The sequence below is a fragment of the Sabethes cyaneus genome, chromosome 3 (assembly GCF_943734655.1).
Source record: "Sabethes cyaneus chromosome 3, idSabCyanKW18_F2, whole genome shotgun sequence".
Classification (NCBI taxonomy): Eukaryota; Metazoa; Arthropoda; class Insecta; order Diptera; family Culicidae; genus Sabethes; species Sabethes cyaneus.
The window spans coordinates 25,541,672-25,569,628 of record NC_071355.1 but is presented as its reverse complement, the minus strand read 5'-3'; the positions used below and the strand labels follow the sequence as shown (position 1 = coordinate 25,569,628).

Genomic DNA, 27,957 nt, shown 5'->3' with positions numbered 1-27,957 from the left:
AGACAGACAGACAGACAGACAGACAGACAGACAGACAGACAGACAGACAGACAGACAGACAGACAGACAGACAGACAGACAGACAGACAGACAGACAGACAGACAGACAGACAGACAGACAGACAGACAGACAGACAGACAGACAGACAGACAGACAGACAGACAGACAGACAGACAGACAGACAGACAGACAGACAGACAGACAGACAGACAGACAGACAGACAGACAGACAGACAGACAGACAGACAGACAGACAGACAGACAGACAGACAGACAGACAGACAGACAGACAGACAGACAGACAGACAGACAGACAGACAGACAGACAGACAGACAGACAGACAGACAGACAGACAGACAGACAGACAGACAGACAGACAGACAGACAGACAGACAGACAGACAGACAGACAGACAGACAGACAGACAGACAGACAGACAGACAGACAGACAGACAGACGGCCAGACCTCAATTCACGTTCGGATAAAAGGAAAGGAGAAACGCCTGGTGAACAGAAAGAGCAAAACAAGGCGAAGAAAGGCGAAGAAGAGGATCTGGGTTAAGGTGAATGCAGCGGACTTTACTTTACTTAAAATTACGAAGTATACAGGTAACAGCTACCAAACATACAATGAGAGGTGATGAATTTGTGCAAGTGTCCTGCATTCAGCAGATTTCTAGAGGTTTGGCTTTCGGGATAGGTAATCGTAGAGCGCTTATTGTAGTGAGTCGGAGTAGAAATCTCGGCGAGAATTCATCCGAAGATACTCACTTCGTTTGAAGAATTACCAGTGTAAGAGTGGACCTGTTTCAGAACCTTATATATGTACATTGTGTCTTCTTATCACCCATGGTGATATTTTTGCCATTAACTTTCGGAGCTAACCGGCGAAATTCACGTCTACCTAGTATACATTTGAACATACATTTGAACGTTTCACAGAAACTAGCTATGTGATTAAGTAGTCTCTGTTTCACTGAGTTTTTGGAGCGTCTTAGTAGAATACGAAACCTAAAAATAAAAAATAAGAAAACTTATCCAATTTAATTCTACTATGTGTATTTTATTCAATGACAGATACGTATTTCGCCTACGACTTGCAGGCTTCCTCAGTGCAGTCTGCAGTTTTCGAACACAGACACTGAGGAAGCCTGCAAGTCGTAGGCGAAATACGTATCTGTCATTGAATAAAATACACATAGTAGAATTAAATTGGATAAGTTTTCTTATTTTTTATTTTTAAGTCTCTGTTTCATTAGAACGGGGATTCAAAGTCAGTCCTTCCTTTCAAATCCATTCATTCCATCATGTACGTAACTAAAGGGCGTAGCTTATCGATGCGATAACAGCAGGCCGCGAAACTATTACTGTTTATACGTAGCAACGAAAACTGATAGTGTTTTGAGTTGCATTTCAGCTTGTCTGGAGGGACTCAGCATAAAAGGAAAAGCTCAGGAATTGAGATCGTAACATCCAATCTATACCTATAAAAAAGGATTTCTGTCTGTCTGTCTGTCTCTATGTTCCTTTTAGAATCGAAAACTACTAAACCGATCGACGTGAAAATTTGCATGTAAGGGTTTTCGGGGCTACGGAAGGTTTTCTCGATGGCAAAAGTCCCCTCCCCCCACTAAGAGGGGGGGCTCCCATACAAATCTATGCCTAAAAAATGGATTTTTGTCTGCTTTATGTTCCTTATAGAATCGAAAACTATTGAACCGATCGGAGTGAAAATTTGCATGTAGGGATTTTTGGTGCCAGAAAAGGTTCTTATGATGGTTAGAGATCTCTTCCCTCACCAAGAGGGGGGGCTCCCATACAAATCTATACCTATAAAAATGGGTGACCGGACGAGAGCCATAAATACGATAGCCATATGGACGGTTGCCATACGTACGAATGCCATATAGACGAATGCCATAATGTATGTTTGCCATAATGGACGGGAGCCATACAGACGGATGCCATAATGGACGGAAGCCATAATGAACGGAAGCCATAATGGACGGAAGCCATAATCCATATATTCAACGTTTCCTAGATGATTCAGGGCGAGCCGGCCGCAGGCAACGGCGAGTGTTCGCCGGTGACCCGCTGTCGGAAGCGCCGGCCACTGCGGGGGGGGGCAGCCCCCCGCAGAAATCACATCTGTCTAGGTCTATTCGCTTTCCTAGGTTTACCGTCCCCTAGTTAGTTTTCCTTAGTCCTCGCATCGAGATATCCTTTATAAAATGAAAAGCGGCAAAGCCGCTTTGTTAAACTGAATCAATTAGGCCTCTTGCGACTTGGTCGCGCTGGTCTTTTAAGCTTTGAACTGGTCGAAGTGTAGTTCTGGGCCTCCCTACCAAAAATATGAATTATGGCAAACGTACATTATGGCTCCCGTCCATTATGGCAAACATACATTATGGCATTCGTCTGTATGGCTTCCGTCTATTATGGCAAACATACATTATGGCATTCGACTGTATGGCAATCGTACGTATGGCAACCGTCCGTATGGCAAACGTATATATGGCTGATGGGGTGTCGTCATAAAAATGGCTTTCTGTCTGTCAGCCCGAATGTTCCTTATAGAATCGAAAACTACTGAACCGATCGGCGTGGAAATTAACATATAGGGGTTTTTGGGGTCAGGGAAGGTTCTTATGATGGTTAGAGACCCCTCCTCCCACTAAGAGGGGGGGCTCCCATACAAATAAAACACAAATTTCTGCATAACTCGAGAATTAATCAAGCAAATGGAACAAAATTTTACATGTGGGTGTTTTTAGAGACAAGAATCTTTTCTATGGTGAATTGAGACCCCTCCCCAATTTAGGAGGGGGGGGCTCCTATACAAATGAAATACGAATTTCTTCATAACTCGAGAATTAATTAATCAAATGGAACCATATTTGGCATGTGGGTGTTTTTGGAGGCATGAATTTTTGCTATGATGAATTAGGACCCCTTAGCTTTTTAGGAGGGGGGCTCCCATACAAATGAAATACAAATTTCCTCATAACTCGAGAACTAATCAAGCAAATGGAACCAAATTTGGCATGTGGGGGGTTTTGGAGGCAGGATTTTTTTAATGATGGTTTGAGACCCCTCACCCTGTGGTAGGGGGATAAGGACTATCATACAAATAAAACAGAAATTTTTACGTAACTCAAAAACTAATTGAACTAATCGAGAAATTTTAGACTTTTTCATAAAGCATTAATCAATAACAAGACCACCAAAAACTATCAATAGTAACAATCGATAATTCAGCGCGAGTATTGCCGGCGACCTGCCGTCGGATTCGCCGGCCACTGCGGGGAGACAGCCCCCCGTAGAGATCACCTCTATCTAGGTTTATTTATTTTCCTAGATCTACTGACCTCTATTACTTTCCTTCAGTTGGGTCACCCCTGCGAAATGGTACTTTCTACGAAAAGATTTTCCGTGAAATGGTACATCCCGCGTAAGGGTTTTCGTGAAATGATATTCTGCGAAACTCTATATTCCGCGTTATGGTCAACCGAGAATTGGTATTCCGCAAAATGATATTCGGCGAAATGGTTTGTAATGATGGCGAATATTTAAATGCTATCCGCTTTATTTTATCAGGCTAAGCAATGGGGGGAGTTGTTTTCTACTTTACTGTGAGGAAAATTTGTATATTAAAACACCCCAGAGTATATTAATGAACTCCCCAGAAACTTACAAAACTCAAGATTGTGACAAAGGTCATCCGAGATTCACGATTTATGTACAACACAGTTTAATTTGTGGCAATACGAAGTTTGTCTGGTCAGCTAGTTCTATATAATAGCAATAATTCGACTAAAAGGTTATAAAAACGATGGATTATAACTCAGGACTATGCATAAATGTAGCATAATTATACGGTCTTGGTATCTCATAAGCTTGAGGAATTTACATTGAAAACTATTAGCATGTTATTCATGTTGATTTTTTCGGTGAGCATTTGAGCATTTTCATCAAAATTTAAGTCCATATCATAACTAACTTTGGATCGTTACCTAATATAAATATTTTTTCGTGATTGCAAATGCACACAACTGGGAAAATTAATGAAAATGTATTTTTACTGTACGGCTCGGTGAGTTTTGAGGCTTTCATTAGTGTTGTGATACCATTAGAAATCTAGCGAAACTGTTGTTGACAAGTCGGTTTAAAAATTGTTTGACGAAAAATCGATTTAGTAGAGAAGATGAGACATTCCGAAGAATGACACTCATTGAACTGGTGAATAAGAATAAAACTTCGCTTCGCTGAATGATAGAATGTACGTCACACGGTTTACTTGGAAATTTTATGTTCACTGAGTAGCAAACATTAAATAGCATTTCTTGTTTTGTATGCCGAGCGGAAACCGGGAAAGCCGTAATCGTACACTACTTGTTAAAGTCGCTGCCTGCCGGCGGTCACGTATGCTGTTTTGAAGTACGCGCAGAGGTGATGTGTAAGGTTGCTGATGGATTTTACCGTGTTCTAAAGTTCAAATTTGTATTTCAGTCAAAACTGTTGTACTCTTCAATTAATAAAAACGTTCACCAAGGGTGCTTACAGTCAGAAATTTTAGACTCTTTCATAAAGTTTTATGAAAAAACGCTACTGAAACAATATTGTGGAGATTACAGATGGAGTGTACAACTAGTCAAAGCAATGAGTTAAAAATGCTCAGCGTGGAGTGTTGCTAAGCTTACAGCCTTGATAATTCTGTGCTTCGTTTATTTCCGAAAAACCGACACTACAGTACAGCAGAAAGACTAATAGACCAGTTACAGGCTAATATTTTACAAAATTGTGCCAATGCAATAAAAAAATAAAAAAATAGAAATCGTCAAATTATTCGGGTTGAAGTTTACAAGTGCGTAATAACTAAAATAAATATTACAAAATTCGTCGTTCGAAAAATTCTAAAAAATGATTCAAATTTTGTCAGAAACAGAGGATTTCTATATGATGGATTGAATGCCACTGCGATTCTATATAGACAGCATACTCCTTCGACCAAGGAGAATCGGTTCGATTCATCATTTTTCTTCTGCGGTTTCTGGCCCGTTCCCCGTGATTGGTTGCACGATATTCATCATTTTCGATGGAAACTCATTTGTAATTGCCCGTGAGCCACCACTGGAGATAAATTATTCCCGTATGTGCAGCTCAGCTCAGCTCAGCTCAGCTCGGTCCGGTCCGTCCCGTCAACGAGTCGTGAGAATGTCATCACTGTATGATCGATTCATGCGATATAGCAGCGATCACCGGAGCTATTCCGTGCTGACAATCATGCTCGGCACGTCCGATTTGATCGACAAAAGGGTTCAGCCCAGACGGCGCGCGGTAACGGTTGCGGCGGCGCTTGTCCGGCGCAAAACCAGAGCCGTCGCCGCCGTTGACTGGCGGACGCGTGAGATCTGGTAGGTCCTCAGCATCTGGCGGGCAGTAGGTTTCTTTAATCAAGATCTCACGATTTTGAAATTGATCGCTTCGACGGTGTATGCGCGTGGATGTTACGTTCCCCGTCGGATCAGCGAAAAGTTACCATCTGTCGGAGCAAACCTATCAGCCAGTGTCGCTTTGTTGATTTATTTTATCGTTAATGCTTCAGCAATAATTGTTTATGCGTTTAACGTGATCATAGTCAATAATCGATTACCCTTTAGCCATACTATCATTTTACATCAATTTTGAAATTAGTTGGATCGTAAATAATATGTAATTAATTTAACTGCAACACTCAAATCGGTTGTTAACAAACTAGTTACTCTCAAAATTACATTTAAAATCCAGCCAACGATGCACTATCGCACGTGTGTGTGTGGCCAGTGATTGGTGAAAAAATTCTACTTACCAAGCCATTGCAAGCGGACAGCGCTACACGGGAATGATTATGACCTCGGATGTGTCCTTGGTAATGACAGCTGTGGACGTGCTTCTTCGGACGTGACCGGGTACGTAGATCTCGTCGATGCCGCTCCACGACCATTGTTGGCGCTACGAACGACTCCTGCGACGGTCTGCCGGGAGAACCGGAGAATATATGCAAGAAAAGAAGCAGAGCGAATTAAATCAAGATCTACCGACTGGCTTGCTGTAGGGAGAAAATGAAATATCTTTGCAGTACATATATAAGTGAGGAACCTCAAGTGCGGTGAATAACTATGCGACCTTGTTCAAGAATTTTGCTATTGGATGGAGTGATTTTTTCCCCGAGAAATTTCATCATTTTGATTCTAGTAATTCTCAACAATGAGATCCCTAGAAGATCCATGGATTCCCAGTAAACAGAGCTTTACCGAACGAGTGAGTAGTTCTCGCGTTTCGTTCTGCGGCTGGCGGCCGCAGTAGTGGCGGCAGCTGTCTGGCCCCGGGTAGCACAGTTGGATTTAATTTTCATTTCATTGTCTTTTTATGGAAAATTAAATTCATCTCGTTCGTACGGTTACGCCAACGATTGCCAGCGAGCGCCAGCCAATGGACACTGGGCCGGGTCGGAAGGAACATATGCCTGGAGAAACGTGGCGAAAACGAACGTGAAAAATAACTCGTTTTCAGAGAATTGAGATCGCGATCTTCTCGTGCCGTCGGAGTCGGAGTCGCCGACCGACGACTGTTGGTTGGATGGTTGGTTAGTCGGATGGCGGGGGCCGTGGTGACGCCGACCGACGGCACGGTTGGGTGGCGCATACGCGCTGCTGTTGATGAGCTCTGGGGACGACGTGAGATGACCGACGGGTTCAAGACTTAGCGCCATCAGGGTTGTGATGGTTGTGTCCCGTAGCGCGACGGACTGTGCTCCGTGGCAGTGGATGGGTAGGTGGTTGACGGGTTGAAATGGACAATTTGATTGTTGAGGTTGGCGGGATGCATGCAGCGATGACAGAGCTAAGTCTGTGATTGACAATCACTGTTCGACAAAAAGGCAAATGAATTGTTTCCTATGTAGGTAGTTTTCGGTATGGAAGCAATAAAAGGTTAATTTTTACGTAGGATTACGTCTTAGGGCAGATAGGAACACACCATTTAAAAATGTGAGTGTCACGTCAAGTGGTTAAGTTTTGAGTGGTTTTCAATATTTTTGTTGTACCCAAAGTGCGACTATTGGAAAAACTACTGAATAGCATGCGATATATTATTTTTGTCATTTTAGTACCTAAATTTGCTATAAAAAAATGAGCTATTTTGCTAACGCACATATTGCACATTGGACAAAATTAACCGAAAAACCGGAACTTTTTGTTGTCGCTGTTTTTAACGGGTAAAAGACTTTCTCATGATAAAAATCACGAGAATCGATTGATATCAACGTGCGACAACGACGAGAAGTTGCCCGTTTCGCCCTACTAGTCCCTATTCCTTATTTGTTTTAAAAGAATCATTTACAAACTATCTCCAATTTTGGATTGTATGATACGAAAAGTAGAAGAATATTACGAAAAACGAATAAGAAATATTTTGTTTTGATATAATATCATCTATGAGTCTGATTTGCCTCTTTTAGTCAAGAATTTTGTACCTAATTCTTATTGAGAAAGAAAACTATGAGTCTAAAAATATGCGAACCTCTTGCTATCGTCTTCTGGTCTGTGTTTTTGTTGTTGTCTTTTTACACATCTGTTGTTTTAACATCTGTCGTTTTTTGTTCTTTTTGACATCTTCCTTTCTGGCATCTTTTATCGGTTTTTACTTGTTTTCAACGATTTGTTGTCATGTTTGATATTCCTTGTTGCCGATTTGCCCTCTATTGATGGTCCCTACGTTGCTTCTTCTACTTTTATTTGTAGTCTTTTCGTCGTTTTAATGATCTTCTAGACATTTTTTAAAGCTTTTTTAGCGTCTTTTCATAGTATTTTTCAGTCTTTCCTCTTTTTTCTTCGTTCTTTCACCTACTTCGCCTACTTTCGTCTTTCGACGCCTTTTGTCATCACTCTGTTATCCTTTCTTTGCATTCTTCGTCTTTTAGTCATCGTTTTGTCGTATTTTTGTCATCTTTTTATGGTCTTTTGCTGTCTTTTCCATCTGTCCAGCCAAAGGAAGCAATTTGGTTGTCGATTTTGTCATCTGTTCAACATATGTTGTCGTTGTTTCGCCGTTCTTTGTTGTCGTTTTGTCATTTTTTCTGCCATTTTTCGTCATTCTGTCTGTTTTCAAGGGAACATCGTATTTTCATCGGCTTTCGGTCACATATTCTGTCATCTTTTCGCTGACGTTATATGCATGTTTTGTCGCCGTTTGTTAAGCAAGCTTTTGCCGTTTTTGTTGTCTTTTCTGTATTTTGTCGCTATGTTGGCCTCTTTTCGTCGTTTTTCACAGTATTTTGATAGTCTTTTTGTCAAATTTTCTTTGTTTATACGGATCTCTTTATAACTTTTTGTTGTTTTTTCTGCATATTTTCATCTATGCCCCATCGCACAGAGGAGAATTTTTCGAAAAAAATCCTTTTTCTCAATATCTCAAAATGCCGCTGTGCTAGAATCAATCTTTTGTTGTCAAAAGAAAGATATTTTTATAAGGCTTCCAATGGTATGATACTTGTTTACGGAACGCATCTGTTTCCAGCCGTTTATGCCTAAAAAAGGGTATTTTACCCTACTTGTCTCGACATGAAGAAATATAAAGGTTCAAATCTCCGGATTCCGCTGGGATAAAATAAATCTTTTTTCACTATATGTAAGCTATCTTCAAGCAAAATCCGATGACATGGTACTTGTTTACGACTAATGGTTTTTTATTATTATTTTGGTCAAATAAACGGCATTTTACCCTAGTTTTATCATGATTATCAATAAAAGATAATATCTCTCGATGCCGATGGTATAAATTAAAACTTTTTTCACCAAAAAAAGTTACCGTCATCCAGGGATACTTGCAACACTTTTGAACTTTGACTTCGTATAACTTTCGAAGTATACCGTTTAGGTCCAAGTGTAAGTAGCCAAAACTTGTATAGTGGGGAGTACTTTTGATTTATGATTATGAGAAAAATTATAAACTAAATGAATCTGCAGAATGAACCGAAAATACGGGTGTTGCAAGTTACCCAGTAAACGGGGTTACTTGCAACACTTTTCCGATTTTGCGTTTCTTATGATTTTATATCTGATTTCAAACCGCGTATGACTATTTTGAGATATTCTGAATGTATTTGTAGTAAGACAAGAGATACTGGAGGCGTTTTTTGTTTCCCAATTTCGTCTATCGCTTTTTTAAAGATAGTCGGTGAAAATGCAGCATGTCGGCGAACTCCAAAATGCCGTTTTAAGGAACGTGGAATTTATCACAATTTTAATTTTCATTTTTACAAGTGCTGCAAGTCGCGCCATATTGGAAGTAACAACACGAATTCATCGTTTCTTCCCCAAGTTCGAAATATAAACAAAACTCAAAGTTGCTATTTGTTAGCTTATATGATGCACTTATTGTGTACAGGAACCAAACAATAAAAAATAATTCCATGTCAATGAACTGACGCAATTTTGCACATCCATTTTTCCTACTCTGAAAGTGGTATTACTTTCCAATCGTTTAAAAACAAGCAAAACAATGATGTAATAGATTAAACTTAATTAAACAATAGGCAAACGTCCTTCTTTAAAAAGACATTGGGTACAAGTGGTTATGTTAACAAACAAATGCGTTAGAGCTGTCAAAAGCGAGATGCGCCAAAGTGTTGCAAGTAACCCCGGTGTTGCAAATATTCCCGGATGACGGTACTTTTAAATGCATTCAAACAATTTGGTGTTTGTTCACAGCACCTGTTTGTTTCTTGTAATTTTGGTCAAATATAGATCATGCTACTTTAATTTGGTAACGTTAACTGAGAAAATTAGAGTAAAATGACTAGTTTTCCGCGATAAAATACGCTACCATCGAAACCTATATAAAGTTAGCTTTCTTGTGGCGACAAAAGATCGGTTTTATCCCAACGGGTCCTACAGTTATTGATCAATACATCTCTGTATGCCTAGAAAAGTAGAGTAAAACCGCCTTCATTTGGCCAAAGCTGCTAGGAATAGACGAGTCCGTAAAGAAAGACCACACCATCCCCATAAAAATACCTTTTATTTGATATCGAAATATTGAATGTTGCCCAGCGGCATTCGAAGATATTGAAATAAAGGACTTTTTTGCGATGCATCTTTTCGTCGTCTCTTCGTTGTTCTCGCTTCATATTTTAGTCATCGCATTTTTGTTGTGCTCTCTGAAAGCATAAATGTACAGTAGTCAAATCCCCTTCAAAAAAATGCATAAATGTACCTTAAGTATCGTGTAAAAAAAGTAAAGCCAAATAATGCAAATGTCAAATGAAAATATTGGTGTAAAATTTTGCGAACCTTTTGCGGTCGTCTTCTTATTTGTTTTTTGTTGTTGTCTTTTTAACATCTGTTAGTCGTTTTTTGTTCTTTTTGACATCTTCCTTTTTGGCATCTTTTATCGGCTTTTACTTGTTTTTAACGATTTGTTGTCATGTTTGACATTCCTTGTTGCCGTTTTATCCTCTCTTTATCGTTCCTTCGTTGCTTCTTCTACTTCTATTTGTAGTCTTTTCATCGTTTGAACTATCTTTTAGACATTTTTTGTCGCGTTTTAGGCGTCTTTTCATAGTATTTTTCAGTCTTTCTCCTTTTTTTCTGTTATCGCTCTGTTATCTTTTCTTTGCATTCTTCGTCTTTTAGTCATCGTTTTGTCGTATTTTTCTTTTGTATTATCTTTTTATGGTCTTTTGCTTCCGTCTGTCCAGCCAAAGGAAGAAATTTGTCATCTTTTCAACGTCTTTTGTTATTCTTTCGCCGTTTCTTGTTGTCGTTTCGCCACTTTTTTCTGCCATTTTTCTCGTCTTTCTGTCTGTTATCATGGAAACATCGCATTTTCATAGTCTTTCTGTAGCACATTCGTCATCTTTTCACTGTCGTTATTTGCATGTTTTGACGCCGTTTGTTAAACGTGTTGTTATTGTCTTCTCTGTATTTTGTCGCTATTTTGGTAACTTTTCGGCGTTTTTTCACAGTATTTTCGTAGTCTTTTTGTTAACTTTTCTTCGTATTTGCGGATCTTTTTATCTTCGCATTTTCGTCCATGTACCATCGTTTCGCCGTCTCTTCGTTGTCTTCTCTTCATATTTTAGTCATATTTTAGTCATCTTTTGATCGCATTTTTGTTGTGTCCTATGAAAGCTTAAATGTTCAACAGTCCTTAAGTACATTGGCGTAGCTAGGAAATTTCTTTGGAGGGGGCCTAGGGGGTGCCTTCCAAAAATTTTTTCATAATGATCTTGTTACTCCAACTGTCACCGATAGCACAAAGTTTTGAAGGGAAATACAAGGCGGACTTCAGGAGGACCCGCGCAATGTTTACCATCCGACAGATCTTGCAGAAATGTCGGGAGTACAACGTATCCACGCATCACATCTTTATAGATTTCAAAGCAACATACGATACAGTCGATGGAGACTAGGTATGGCAGATAATGCACGAACACGGTTTTCCTCAACTGATCAGAGGTATATTGGATAGAGTGAAGTGTTTCGTGTACATCTTGGCGACATCTTGTCGAGTTCCTTTCAGACGCGGGGAGGGTTGATGGCTTATTTTGCATGCTGGTCAATATCGCACTTGAGGGGGTGATCTGACGAAAGTGGAGTCTAGGAGAAGAGGACCAAAAATAAATGCGCAGTGCCTCCCGCGGACGGTAACTGTTGACGGCGACGAACTAGAAGTGGCAGATGAGTTCGTATATTTGGGATCGCTGGGGATTCAACGGTCCATTTAAACGGGAAATCGGGCCTACTTTGGCCTTCGCAAAACGTTACAATACAAAGAACAGTAGTTTTTTATGGACTTGAAGCCGTTGTCATGTTCGAGCGGAAGGTACTGCGGACATTATTTGGCGGAGTACAAAACGAAAGCGGAGAGTAGCGTAGTTGTTTGAATCACGAGCTACAAATACTGTTTGGAGAGATTGCCATCGTCATCTGCCGAAAATGAGTAGGCTACAGAGCGACGTAAATAGTTCTCTTTAACAACTGCACCAGCAACAGGAACAGGGAGGTTCAACGTGCAAGTTGGCTCGACCAGGTCGAAAGTGATTTGCGGCTTCTGAGACTGGCAAACTGGCGACGAGTGGCCCAAGATGGGGCTGAATGCAGACGATTGCTAGAAACAGCATGAATCGGGGTAGTTACTAGGCTACTGACGGCTACTGACGACGACAACTACTGCGTGTTTGCGATGCCCAATCGAAAAAGAAAATATCTACGAAGCGTGAACATATACACTGAATTTTTTCCGGTTTTTACATTCCAATGAGGAAAATTTCTGGAGGAGGCCTGCAGAATTCTGGAGGGGCTCTGGTACGCCAGGCACCCCCTCTAGCTACGCCAATGCTTAAGTACCGTGTAAAAAGAGTAAAGCTAAATAACGCAAATGCCAAACAAATATGGGTCTAAAATTTTGCGAACCTTTTGCGGTCGTCTTTTGGTTTGTTTCTTGTTGTTGTCTTCTTAACATCCGTTATTCGCTTTTTGTTCTTTTTGGCATCTTCCTTTCTGGTATCTTTCTGGCATCTTTTTTACATCTACTTGAAGTTTTCTTTTCGTTTTAATTGTCTTATAGACATTTTTTGTCGCTTCATTGGCGTCTTTCCATCGTATTTTTGCATCTTTCGTCTTTTTTTTAATTAGACGTCATTTCTCTGTTTTGTTTTTTTTGTATTAATCGTCTTATTGCCATCTTTCTATAGTATTATTGTCGTCTTTTTATTGTCTTTTCCGTCTGTTTTGGCGTCTTTGGTTGTTTTTTCAACGTCTTTTGTCTCTGTTTCGCCACTTTTGTCACTTTTTTTTTATCGATTTGTCTGTTATCAAGACAACATTATACTATCATCATCTTTCTGTCGTATATTTGTCACATTTTCGCTGACGTTTTTTGCACGTTTTGTCGCTGTTTGTTAAACATCGCTTTGTCGTAATTGTTCTGAATCAATCTGAAATTATAACGATCATTTTCGCCGTCCTTGGTCGTGTTTATGTTTTTTTATCGTATTTATGCCATTTTTATCACTTTTTGCTATTTTTTCGTCGTCTATACACCGCTGTTTCGCTGTCTCTTCGTTGTTTTTACTTCGTATTTTAGTCAGCTTTTTGTTGATCTTCATATTTTAGTCATCATAAGAGACAGGATGGTCGCTGTATTAATTTCGCCATTTAAGATCCTTGTAACATGCACTACTTGCTGAACCTTTCTACGCTGTTCAAGTGTCTGAAGACCCAATAAACGACAACGTGGTCCAAACAGCGAAATACGTGATCGTGTGATATTGCGCCAAAACTTGAAATTTGTTGTATATAGCGTCTTTAGGAACATTTCTTGGTATAACAAGGCCCTTCTTGTGAGAGAAATCTTTGGGTGATCATTTCCCTTAAGTGAGATACGAAATTTATTTTCTCGTACATTCGAGATACAGGTTCGGTACTTTGGGCAAAGTTGTAGTAAATATCAATGCAAATAACTTTGTCAAAGACACCATATTTGTATCTCTTAATGGAAACTATCTATGAAGCGTTATTCGAGGACAAACCCTTTAAAACAGTTTTTAAACCCTGTCTTATTCTGGTCAACTTTTACGTGTTCATAGTGTTCTAGAAAGTTATTTATCTTGCTAAAATCAATGTTTTTGTAGAACATTATTAAAACTTCAAATGAAGTTTTCATAAGAACTCCGATGATGTAGACATAGATCTTCGAAACGTCACCCGAAAACGACAAATAAAGTTTTCGCAAAAAATCCGAGACCGAAAAGCCACATCTTTTTATTAACCTAGATTTGCTTTCCATTGATCCGGTTTTTGAATTCTTTTGAAATGTTACTCGTCATATGATTATTATGTAGTTTCAAAGAATATTCAGCTAATGAGTTAGCAGTGGAAGAATATGTATGAAAGTTTTATAAAAATTATAAACCATTCTACTATTTTACACCATATTAATGCAGCAATAATAATATTTTGTCCATTAGAAATTAATTGGATCTCTTAAAGTTGAGAAACAACTTAGAAAATTAACTTTTTTTGGAAAAGGGCTCATAAACGTTTTGTGAAAATCTGGTAATCAACACTTTTATCAAAATCTATTGAAAAAAAAAAAAAGAAATTCACAAACGCCATCATAAGACAAAATTCTTAAACAGTTCAAGATATAAACTTTATACTCACTCCACCTCCAGATGCAAGGTCTGTTCGGCGACATCGATCTGATAGTACAGCTTATCATCTCTTCCGTTCCCGAGCTCCCGACGGCTTCGCCGATTTTTGCTGGGCCACTCTTCCTCGCCGTCACTGGGAATATCACCAAGCTGCTGCTGTTGATGATGATAATGTGTTAACTGATGGGAGATCAAGTCCCCCCGTCGGTTTACCCTTCGCGGTACGATCAGCTGTGCCTGCTCTAGCTGGTTGGTGTACAGACCTGGAAGCCGGAGAAAAAAAGGAGAAGAAGAGAGCTTCATTATAGGCGGCAATGGAAGCAGCAAACTTTAATGCCAATGATGGTAAGAGGCTTATTTTCTGTTCAACTAAAGATCTCTCCAGTCATGGCTGGGCTGTGGTTTGTCAGCTGTCTTTTCAAATTAGCACCAATTCATTGAGGCGCCAGTAGTTTGCGGTTCGATTGTGACTATGTGCACAGAGCGTCAGGCCCGCGCTGCTGTCGAAGCTTAAGCGACGTGAGAAATGAGACGCAGTTTTTCACAGACGCGGAGTAGCTCCGCTAAGCCGGTTAAAAATACGGAGGATATAGTTGCTTGCAGTTGTACCCTTCCGCCTTGCTCGAATCAACATCAAATGTATAGTGAAAAGGTGGTTTACGCGCCAATCCACATGAATTGAGTTCGAGCAGAGCTTCTACCGATGAATGGCCCCGACCGGAGGCACCGGAAAGTCTGACTCATGGTTTTATACACCTCAGATATGATTTCGGTTCGTATTATTATTCAAATAGCACATTTTTAATCTCTTTCTCACGAACTGACAACTTAATAACTCCGACAATCGAAATAACGTCATTCGCTGGCGGGTGATATATAGTGGTTCCATAAAGAACCGGGGAATAAAAATCCGGCTTAGCACGAAGATCGATTGGCCACCACCGGTCCGAGGAGCGGTTGATTGGTTCGTAGGAAACCGAACGAAACGCAAAAGCGCAATATAGGTCTGGGTTAGTTGGTTAGAACTTGAAACGCTGTTCCGAGAAATGTCGTTAGAGTTGATATCAATATTCGATTAATAAACGCACAGATTATTTTTTTTTTCGTACAGATTGCAGAGGGTGCCGTAACTTTCAAAAAGAGACAAGTTTATTATTCTCGGGCTGCTTCGAGTATGAGGGAAAGTGGGATGCCAACATCTAGAAACGCCATAAAACAGAATTCGGCACCCTGGAACCTACGCAAGATACTATAGCAAACAAATATCTAGTCAAACTCATAATTTACCATGATGTCATAATATTAATAGTTATGGCACAGATAATTTGAACAGTGATAGCATTGCAAAGTTTTGATGGAATTTTGATTTTTTGTTCTATATACTTCATCAGTATTACATCAATATAAATGTCATTTAAATGAAAGAAATTTTTTTTCATTAATAAATTCCACTATTAAACTAAAATACGCTTCTTTTGGTCACTAAAAGGTATTAGTATCAGTGCCCAGGTATAATATCTTTATAGGCTTCAAAGCAGCATATGATACAGTCGATCGAGACCAGCTATGGCAGACAAACTGGTGTGACTGATCAGAGCTACATTGGATCGAGTGCGCATCTCGGGGACACTCTCGGGTCCCTTCTAGGATTGCGAGGGTTGAGATAAGGCTTATCCTGCATGCTATTTATCATGGATCTTAAGCGGGCATCGTAACGAGAGGGACGATTTTCATCAAAAGTAACCAACTTCTAGGTTTCGCAGATGACTTTGATATCACAGTTGGAAACTTTACGACGTTGGAGGCAATCTACGTCGGACTGACAGCGGAGTCTAGAAGGGTTGGGCTAAAATAAATGCGTTGATGACCAAATACATGAGAGTAAGAGCCTCAACGGAGCCTCCCAGGCGTGGTAACTGTCGATGGCGACGTAGATGAGTTCGTTTATTTGGGATCGCTGATGATTGCGGATAACAACGCAAGTAAGGAGATCCAGCGGCGCATTCAATCAGCCCTACCTTGCACTTCCCAAAACGCTGCGATCAGGTAGCATACGCCGCACGAAACTGACAATATACAAAGTCCTCATTCGAGTTCGACCGATAGTTTTTTATGGACTTGGCAGAGTACAAGTGCTGAAAGCAGAGAGTGACGAAGGCCTGTGAATCATGAGCTACAGCTACTGCTCGGAGAGATTCCCATCGCACATCTGACGAAAATCGGTAGGCTACGGTGGGCCAGACACGTTGTTAGGATGCTGGGCGACAGTGCGAAAACGGTTCTTGCCAGCAACCTCACCGACCTCAGAGGGGCAAGATGGCTCGACTAGGTCGAAAGTGATTTCCGACTTCTGAGGCGTCCGGGAAATTGGCGACAGGCGACCCAGTATCGAGTTGAATGGAGACGACTGGTTGAAACAGCGATTTCCTGATCAATTTGCAATATTTTTGTTTCAATCATTAGGAAAATATTCTGTGCATCGATTCGAATAAAGAAAACTTAAATTTTAAGTGCGCACTGTTGTTTTCAGTACATTTACTAAGAAAACGAAATATTTTACTAGAAGATATCAGTTTGATCATTTACCGTACAGCTGTAGACAAACGTGCGTTTGAAAAGAAGTTAATTAGTTTTTTCTCGCTTTTGGAGTCATTTTCTCCACGATTTCTTAAGCATAGACGACAAAACTGTACTAAATATTGACTAGGAAATCGTTGCGTATTTTTCCATCGGTGATTCCAGGATTTCCTGGTTTCACAGAAGAAAGAGTTATAATTTCGTTTCAAACTATGAAAGAGGCAAAATTTGATCGAAACAACAAAAATAACAACCCAAGTAGCACACTTTTGTCATTTCTGGTTGCTGCAACCTATTTATGACTGAAATTAGTCATTAATCGGTTACCACAACCAGTTTATAACAATTGTGCTAGTAGGGAAAACAAAAAAACTTCAAAAATAAATTGCAATGGCCTTATAACTTCGAAAATATTTGATTTATAAAGACACTATTTTTACATTTCCAAAAAAATTGGTCAAGAAGTCCGAAAAAAAATATTATTTTTTAACGGCAAACCAAATTATACACTCAAATCTCGTTTCACGTTCCACTATTGGGGGGACGTAAAAAGATCGATCGTAAAAAAAGAGGAAGTTAATTCAAATTTTGGTCGTAAAACGAGAGGACCTTAATTCAAATTTTGGACGTAATACGAAAATCGTTAATTCAAATATCGGACGTGAAAAAGTGTACGTAACACGAAGTCACGTTAAAAGAATGGACGTAAAAAGAGATTCTAGTGTACCCTCATTTCTAAAAACGCCCTTTTGAAAAGTAACTCGTAAAGTTACTGACGACAAAAATAATGTTTTATGGAAAATGAATCATCCTTGTGTGGTATCCAACACATCAGCAAAATTTCATTCCAATCCAAAATAGTCAAGACAAATGGTTTTGCTAGTTGAGTTAGTTGAGTGACTACTGTGACTTAGGGTTGGGATTTGAATCCAAGTCCGCGGCATGAGAGGCGTGAATTACTTTTTACCTTTTTTCAGTTATTTCAAACGTCTTTTGTGGCGTCTTTCGGTGCGATGGTGTCGTTATTTGTTGTCTGTTTTAGCATTTCTTGTCGCCATTTTGCTGTTTGCTGCTCCTTCATTGCATTTTCCGCAACTTTTCATAATCTTTTCATCGTTTTGGATTTTTGTCGCCTTGTTGGCATTTCCGTCGCCTTTTCGCTGTCTTTTCACTGCCTTTTTGTTGTTTATTCACTATCTTTTCGTCGTTCTTTCGTCATTTTTCAGTCGCATTTTTACCATCTTTCCATCGTCTTTTTTGCATGCTTTTTGGTCTGTTTGATGGTTTTTAAACATTTCTTTGTCGTTTTTTGACCTGTTTTTTGTCGCAGTTTTGGCGTTTGTTCATTGATTTTGATCGTATTTTTGTCGTCTTTTTGTCAACTTTTCATCAAATTTTCACCATCTTTTTATTACTGTTTCATTATATTTTCATCACATGTTCGTCATCTTTCTACTGTCTTTTCGCCGTCTCTTCGTTGTCTTTTCTATATATTTTGGTCATCTTTCTTTCCCTTTGTGAAAGCCTAAATGTCTCACAGTTTTTAATTTTCGTATAAAAAGAGCATTTAGAACATTAATACATATGGTCGGTGTTAAGTCAGACCGAACCAAGTGACGAACCTCTGATTTACTCATCATTAGAGTAAACTACTCTGTTCGTTTCCTTTTCTCAAAAAAATGAAGTTATGCTTTTCAACTATCATTCACATAGGTATCATCATATTCGTCATTTTTATTTAATTAAATAAAACTGTCTTCTGTAGTTCAAAGGATCACTACTATCGGTGAGCCACCTTGCCTTGGAGGAGTAGTGAGTTCAAATTCGGTTGTAATGCTCCGATTACAGCTTGGTCCATGAATCCCCTAGCTTGGATAAAAGATTGCGGTACACAACTTTTTAAGCGTTGTTTCAATGACCCTTCCGTACTCCCTCATCTTTCGCTTTTTACCGTTCACGCCTGATCTCAATTTGTCAGATCCTATTGACTCTGTGTTTTATTACTTCATTCTATCGTTCCCTCCGTTAATTGTAAACTCACCGTTATAAAAACCTAATGAAAATTTTAAATTTTTCCGTAAAGTTTAGACCATTGATCCTCCTGGAAATTGGCTTGAAAAATCGGGAGGCAAAAAAATAATTTATAGGACTTGAGTTAATATTTTTTCATAAAATCAATTGTCTGTGGGCTTTACAGCCTGAAAAACTCGAAAAATGAGTGTACCAGTTGAGTTAACGCTTCTAGCACGAATCTGAAATGGAAATTCAAACAATGGTATTTCCGAAAATCGTCCAATCCATTTTCCATTTTCTTTCGTCTTTGTATTTTTTTTCGTACATTTTTGCTTGAAAAATAAAAACATAAATAAGGTACCCCGGGGCAAGTGGGACCTAAAAAATGCATAGTTGGGGTTTATTCGACTGTGTTATCTATACCTATGACTATTTCGAAATCCTTTCAGCACAGAAACTTTTCAGTGGTATCATTTCAAAGGTTTAATTACGAAAAAGGCCTATTAATTTACATGAAATGGATCTGGAGAACAATTTTCAAAACCATGGCGATAGGTCCAAGTAGGGTTGCCAAGTGGCCGGTTTTGGCCGGCCCGACCGGTTTTTCACCTGTAAAGCCGGTGGCCGGTCAATCCTGAAAAAAGGCCGGTTTGCCGACATAGGAAGCCGGATTGGTACTTTTTTTCCTGATTTGTTAAATTTTCTGATAAATTTATTAGCAAGCAGTGGATCATTGAAGATAGCCAGTTTTGCAGTGACAATACTTTGCTTCTGGCGGTAATATACATTAAATTGACCACCAGCACCAGAAGCAGCTAGTTGTCTTCTAGTATCTTCAATAATCCATGCAATGTTCGTTGTGGTTTCGATTCCGACGACTACCTAAATAATAATTAACGCACATTAAACATTCCAGGCAAATCCTCCAGTAAAATGCTGCCACAATCCCCCCCCCCGCAGTTTTTGAAGGCAGGACCGACCGGCCGGGTTTTGAAATTTTCGGACTTGGCAACCCTAGGTCCAACTTGTCTCATTAACCGGGACAAGTGGGATCTACATTCGAATTTGATTAAAAAACATAAAATAACAGCAACGTTCCAGCATTGCACAATGGGCAAAAACGAGCTCGTAATCCCAAGAATTAGAAGCCGCTGGTTTGGAATCTTACAAGATACCTATTCTTATGTAAAAAATACAGAAAATCGATTTGTGCTGGTTTCATCCTGCGCAGACTTCGGAAAGTGGTCCATTTTGCCCTATTTTACCCAAAAATCATGTTAAAAGCTAATTAAACAGTATCAAAACTTATTTGCCGCCCGTGAAACGAACTCAAATAGCTTCCAAATTTTGTCAAAACATCAGAAGAATCAAATCCCATCAATTCCATACTGTGAGAAATGCAGGTATAGTCCATTTTGCCCAATTCACCGCTAAATACATAGTAAAACCTAATTAGAGCGATTAAAACTAATTCAAAGACAGGGGAATGACCTTGAATGGTACCAATTTACTCGAAAGACATCAGGAGAGTTGATTGTCATCGATTTAGTACAGTGAAGAATTCACAATCGGTTCGTTTTGCCTGATTCTCTGCTAGATCTACAAAAACACGTTCATTTGCTATTACGTAAAAAAGTCGTAATTTTTCAACGATAGTGCCTTTGGAGAAGTTTATCAATAAAATACAGCGCATCTTTTAAAACTATCAAGGTGATCTTATATTCATCTATCGGGGTGATATAAACTTTTGTTGTTTTGAATACGTCCAAAAAAATTTTTTTCTTCAGAAAAACTATAGAACGCACTAAAATGAGCAACTTTGCTGAATATAGTAACTATCTATCTTTCGCTAGTTGCGAGATATAATGATTTATTTAAAAAGTACACAGAGAAATCAATTCTGCTCATTAACTCCGCATCCAATTAATTTATTGCTTTCAACTGTTCTCCAAAGTTATTCAGTATGATAAACTACGCATTTTTTGAAGACTGTTTTTACCTTTGAGTTAGTTTTAATCGATTTAATTAGGTTATCTATGTATATGGGGGTGATTTGGGCAAAATGGACTATTCTTGCATTTCGCACAGTATAGAATGGATGGAATTTGATTCTTGGAAGAATGGAATGGAAGATATTTGAGTTCGTTTCACGGGCGGCAAATAAGTTTTTATACATTAACATTATTTTTGGGTAAAATAGGGCAAAATGGACCACTTCCCGAAGTCTGCGCAGGATGAAACCATCACTAATCGATTTCCTGCATTTTTTTTACATAAGAATAGGTATCTTGTAAGATTTCAAACCAGCGGCTTCTAATACTTGGGATTACGAGATCGGTTTTGCCCATTGTGCATTGCAAGAAGCAATAAAAGACAATATTTCTACGAATGGTTCATCCAAAAATGCCGTAATAAAATCAGATCACAACGGGTGGCTTTGTTATTAATATTAAACATAGATCGTGAGCAATTACGCTGTAATGCATTATTGTAATGAAATGTAGTTGAATATGTAGCTGTATCCAATTCTTGCGAGGCGTAATTTATGATTAACCATTGTGTAATAGCTCGAAAATACGATTACGATCTCTTCATTCTACCTAGCCCAATACGGTAGAGCTACTCATAAAAGATAGTTACACTATAACAATCACAACAGTTTATTAATTCAATTCCAGTTGCAGATTTGCTTAATTATATCAACTTTGCCTTTCCAGACTCAATTAACGTCGTTTAACTGCAACCAAAATGTGACCAAACTATTTGTGTACTAATGGACTTCTTACTTGGGCCCCCTTGGTTTAGTCCTTTTCGGTTTTATTTTAAAGCTTTACTGATGTAAATATTATGTAATTGAACTGAAAATGTTCGATAGTACATCTAAAACTGTATTAAGATAGGAAGTTTTGTGCTGAAACACTTTATTTTTAATAGGTCCGACTTGCCCCGGATCCTCTGAAGGGCCAACCTTATTTCGACCCATTTATTTAGTGCCGTTTGTCAAATAAAACCACTAGTTTTCGGGTCTAACTTGTTAATACATTTATTATGTTTACCTACTGCCAAAAAAACATGTACTTTTACGAAAACCTGTGGCCAAAATATCATTTATAGAAAGGTGCGTCAAACTTAAAACGCAAATTGAAAATAACGCTCAAATTTAAAGTCCAATTGTGGTGTTTAGGATGCCAATTATAAATAATTTACAATTTTAATGCATGCGTTTGAGTGATATGTTTCATTTCTAGAAAGGTTCGGTTGAAGAAAATAAGGTTGAAGAGAGTTATGAGCTCCGTTCACTCACACTTACCCCGTATTCCCACTTGCCCCGGGGTACCTTATTGACAGCAAAAATTGATTTGGTTTTCACGTTTAAACTTTAAGTAAAAATCCTTAAAACCAATATTTTTTTGCTCAATTAAAAAAATCTCTGTTTCGCCCCCCTCCCAGTGGCTCAACACTGAAAGGACAAAAACTTTTTAAAATATTTGTAATGACCTTATGAAAATCCATGGACATGAGCACTTGATCCTCAGGTTTGTAGAAAATTTCTAAATGCGTAGAACTATGGATAAATTAAATCCGTAGAACTACGGATAATTTCGTAGATCTGGCATCACTTTCTGCTAGTAGTGCATCTTATTGATACTAATGAACAAGTGCGACTAATTTTTGCCCGTAACCGGAGTACAAGGCGGTTCACAGAAAAGCAAAGTAAAGTTTTGGTGCTGCATTTCCATTGAATTCGGGTTTCTGATTTTAGTGTAGAATTACGTTTCACGGTAAGGTAGGTGGTTATTTCAAGTGTCAAGAAAAAATGATGGACTTTAGATAGACTAAAGGGTGGCCCACATCACATTGCATCACAGAGAAAACAGTTACCCATTGGGTGTTCTCTCTTAAAAGTTTGGTTTAGAGTGAATTGTTCACACTCTATTACTACGTTACTACGAAACTCTGAGCATCAAACGGCAGGAGAAATGCGGTCAGAATGGATGTTCTATTAGTGAACACGATCACAAGCGTATCTAGCGTCAGAGAGTCAAGGACCGGGAGGAACTGCATACGTACAAATTGCAATAGGCTCCAAATCGTGACAAACGACAAAATACGGTGAGAAAGCCACGGGCCTAGAAAATGTACCTCCAGATGCTGACGAAGCCTCATTGTCTCATCATGGGCGATGAGACTTATGTCAAGGCGGAAATAGGTTCCGGGGCTGCTGTTTTTCACCGCCTAGCACAAGTTTGATTGAAGTTTTTGGAGCGTCTTAGTAGATTTTAGGTAGATTTTAATTTTAGGACAAGTTTGATGGGTATGAAATGGGGAAGGCAAACGAGAAAGCGACCAATAAAGCTTTTGCCAGCCCAAGCTCCTACCTAGCGCCTCCACGCGGCCATACCCGGTAATACTCTATTGGGTAGCTAAGCTAGGGGGTGCGATGCTGCGTGGTTCCCAGATGCCAGGCCTCAAAACTAAGATTTTGCGCAGACGGCTGAGCCACCCGGCCTTGGTAGCAGGTAAGTCTAATATGTTATTTTAATTATTTGTTTCGTTTTAGCGCATCAAGCACCTCCTACTGTACGATTAAAACTTTGGCCGTAACAAGTTTAAATAATACACATGGATATCTGATGCACTGATGGAAATTCAAATGACGCAATTGTATTTCACGCGACGGATTGCTGGTGAGATTGTTCTATTTTTGCATATATATACTCAATATATACTATGTACAGTTTATTATTGAATAAATCTTCCGCATGATCCTTATTGTTTGCCTTGCCCTACTAACATGATATACTCTGTTTTCCTGTAACATCTATGAAGGTAGTATGGGTTCCCTGCACTTTCAAAAGTAGATGCTACACTAACATTCCTACCCGCTTCCTCTGCGGTTGTTCGGACGTAGCCTGGTATATAATGCGATTATATAGCCACCTACGATGTGTGCAGCCACATATGCTAATGCTAATTTTAATTTTAGTTCCGTTTAGTTTTAGACAAGTTTGATGTTCCGGAGGAAGTAAGGAAGCGGAAACTATCAAAGTTTGCCAAGGAATACATGATTTGGAAAGCGATCTGCTCTTGTGACAAACGGAGTGCGCCGTTCGTGACTGTAATGGCCTCAAGGAGTGTTTACAGAAGCGTCTGCTTCCTCTGTTGAAGCAGGACGAGGACCCTACGATCTTCTGGCCGAATGAAGCTTCGTGCCACTATTCAAAGGATGTCCTGGAGTGGTACGAAGCCAACGGGATCACTTTCGTATCCAAGCACATGAACCTCCCCAATGTATCGGAACTAAGGTAAATTGAAAACTACTGGGTTATTATGAAGTAGGCACCACGGAAGCATCCCAGGGAAGGCAAGTCTGAAGAAGACTATAGAAGAAGCTGCAGCCAGATGCTGTACAGAACCTTATGAGTGAAGTTAAGCGTAAGTTGCGAGCATACGGCTATGGTATTGAAATTGAATGAAATGATTATGCCAAAAGCTTACTAATGGGTTATATTTTATTGTCTGAAAATTTGAAAAGGATCGGTCAACTAGGTAGTTTTCAACAGCATTTATCCGTGAAGCAATACCCTTTAATACGCTTGTTAATTTAATTAATAAAAACTTAGTAATTTGTAAATTTTTTTTATCAATTTGAAGGATGTTTAAATCTGTCGGTCAGAAAATTTTCTACGAACTAAACAATATACCTAGTATAAAAAAGTAATTTTGAATATTCACCAAATCACAACTTGGTTCAAACATAGTTATGAAAACATCAATGTGCCAGTTTAAAGGAAGCTTTTAAGTTCACGACTCAAGTTCTAAAGTATTAGCATATATATTGGATTATTATTACTAATTAACATGATGTATACACCTATAAATAATCTCCTTTTAGATTAAGCCAGTTCCCAGACAGTAGCCTCACTGAGTGGTTTTTGGACTTATTTCTAATTAGGCTTATCAGTTCTCAGTTCAGTCAGTTATCGCTTGTAGACTGCATCACATTGAGAAGCACAAATTCAAAGCCGTGATACTGACGATGAGTAATCGTTTTTCAAAATTGAACAAAATCGCAACAAACCTGGGTGGTCCCCATTTTGCGTCTTAATTTTTGCATAATCGCATAATTGCAAAATCGTTCGACTTGTGCGGGCTTGTGTTGAGTTCGAAAGTCATTGATTTAAAAGAAATTTCACTCGGATTTGCTATAGTTCATGGGAAAACTTCCGAATCATTTGAAATCATTTGAATTAGTATTATAACTTGTTTATTTTCTAGACTGAACTGGAATTGTTGAAATTATAATTCTCATTTCTAGCCGTTTTTAACCACTCGGATACAAACATTTCAACATTTGAAGATCTCGAGATTCCAAACCACAAGGACCACATATCATAAAACCAATATTTTTGATATTTTTATATGACGAGTTTTCACTGCAATCCAGGAAAAATTTTAGGACCCTTTTTTACGGAAATTTAGAAAATCCAAAATTAGTCATAAATACATTTATAAAAGTGCAATAAAACTCAAATTGTTGCTTGGCGTGTTGTGCCCGGAAAACTAAAACGGCATTTGCACAATCGTTTTGATTGGCAAAAATAGGAGTTCTCGTACTGGGAACCGTACTGGGCAGAACATGTCGGTAAAATATTGTTTGCTTCTTCAAAATTGTTTGAAAATTCAGTGATCAACTGCGCCTTTAGTCATATATTTGTATATGATTTTAGGATGATCGAATCGAATAATATCGCGTTGGTCGAATGTAGAATGCAAAAGATTATTTAACTATCGACGCAGTTTAATAGTTTATTAAACAAGGCAACGTTATAATTCTATTGATACTGAAATTCCTAGCTCAGCAGTTGTTAAACGTTGTTTTAGCCCAGAGGGTCATTCGCCACCTTAGTTTAGCAGTTCTTGTTGGAAAATATTTTATACCTACAACAAACAGCTATTCAGTTTAAAAATCCTAATTAATGGTAAGCATTAATTATTGATTTTTTAAATTATCAAATTCTTGTGAGTATTTTTTTGGTGATCATTTATACCGAACAAAAAAATAATTGAAATAGATGGTAAGGAAACATATAAAAAACCCGCACAATTCATTAAATGAAAAAATAGAATTTCGTATTTTAATTATGTATGGAAATAAGAATTTACGATCACTATAATAGACTCTCTCTCTCTGTGTTCATCTGTTTCGCGGAATATTTAACTTTTTTTTTTGGAATGGCTCAACCATCACGAAAATGTTAATGTGGTCACAGCTAAAGTTGAACGTTCGACGGTAGGCCTGTTAATTTTAAGCTGTTATGAACATTGTGATTATAATTTTGTAAAAAACGGCTTAATAATTCTTATTTATTGGAATCACGAGATTCCAGTAAAAACACGAAACGTCTTTCGTGCTGGTGGAATTAGTGGATGGGATTTCGGTTCAAATATCAAAAAGTTGTTCAGCGGAAATAATTATAAAAGCTAGACGCTAGTCGACAGTCATTAAGTTTGGTTGGATTATTATGCTAAACCCTCAAACAGTTTCATTTTTACCACGTAAATAAAAAGAAGTATTATTAAGTATTTCGTAAATATTTTGTTTTTTGAAAAGTAAAACAACAAAATTTCACTGAATAATTTTCCATACAATTTTCTTCATATAATTGTGTTTAAATAATGAAAATAATTCCTCAGTCCTCAGAGAATGGACCGTCTTGTACTCATTAAAAAATTTTACTCTTTAATTCTACTCCAAGTAAAGGTAGTTGTCAATCTTAATGCTCCGCAGTCTAAATAAGCACTAAAGAACATTGTAAGTGGTATTCGAAATATGAATATACACTATACCATAAAATTGTAAGCAAATTCCTTCATTTTAATAGAACTGAAAGGAATCCAATTATCAAAAAATTTCTTCATCATAATAATCCTAATCCATCACCCAACACCACAATTTAGGAAACGAGCAACCACCTACCTTGATGCTCGGATTCGGCACGCACTGCCGAACCCGTCGGTCCATAAATCACGGTCCAGGTGATTAGAATTGCCTTCAGAATCAATTTACTGGAACACATTATCCGTCTTTTTTTTCTCTGGTGTTCAGCCTCCGGGATGGACTAGTATCAACTGGAACTTCTAACACTCTCAATCTTGTTTTAGCAGGAGCGCTCGGTTTTAGATTGCTCCAAATTTTCTCTTATCAATATTCACCAAACTGGCACGTGACAGACGAACTTCGTTGGTTGGACGAACGTCATATTTTTTTCTGTGCCAGAAGGCGCAAAATGGTTTCTAGACGTATGTAAACCTTCTGCTTGGTCCACAAAACACGCACTTTTGCTTAAATTCAATCTTCGCTAACACTCATTTCTAATTTCGCTGACTCACTCGCAGCCGTATTGTTGCTTTTTTTTCGGTTCTAGATACTTTTCGAAGATAGCCAACCTCCCCCCTAAACTATCGATTTCCGACCAAACACTCAAAACAAAATTCGTGCCCGGCAGAAAAAAAAACACTTGTGGAGGAGTGTAATATCGATTGCAGATAGCCAAACACAGACACTTTTTTGCTTTTCCGATCTTCGGGTTCTTCGTCGAGAACAACACTTTATGTAGAATCCACGCGCGCGGGTCCATTTAACCATTATCAATCGATCCACTCATCTTGGCGCTGGTGATGGTTGTTTTGTTTTTATCTTTTCCGGTGTGTAATTCACCGAAGCAAAAAGAAACTATATTCAAACGACACTCGAGATGCTGCTGGCTGCTATTGCCGGAGATACGCGCCGCTTTGATGGATGATCTTCGGTTTCGTTCTGGGTCTGTCTGTGGAATTCGAGAAGTGAAAAATTTGTTCCTTACACAGCCCAGCGCTGGCTGAGCTAGTCGGTTCAACACACGCAGACGCACTACCGACGACGGAACTTCGACCAATGGCGTTCGACTCGATCCGCTCGTTGCGGCAAACTGAGCTGCGATCGCGAAACGAATCGATCGCGAGCTGCGTGCGACCGCTAGCGGACGACTGTGCACCGGGGCAGTGCTGCCAGTAACTGGTGGTTGTTTTGAGGTTGAGAATATTAAGTTGGAAATTTTATTCAATCCATCTCACGATAAAAGAAATAATATATCTTAGACTATAAAAGTACATTAATTTTCAAAA

At 38.8% G+C, this 27,957-nt stretch overlaps 1 protein-coding gene across 1 annotated transcript in view; it reads right to left on the bottom strand.

The window, feature by feature from the left end:
- The window catches only part of LOC128741504 (A disintegrin and metalloproteinase with thrombospondin motifs 12), an 85,239-nt gene extending 57,512 nt beyond the window's left edge, over positions 1-27,727 (bottom strand). The window contains exons 1-3 of the mRNA XM_053837374.1: positions 26,771-27,727; positions 14,210-14,462; positions 5,851-6,016 (exon numbers count right to left, since the gene is read on the bottom strand). Coding sequence (XP_053693349.1) covers positions 5,851-6,016; positions 14,210-14,462; positions 26,771-26,870 — 519 coding nt within the window. The 5' untranslated portion in view covers positions 26,871-27,727. The remainder of the gene's footprint in view (positions 1-5,850; positions 6,017-14,209; positions 14,463-26,770) is intronic.
- Positions 27,728-27,957: the final 230 nt, after the last annotated feature.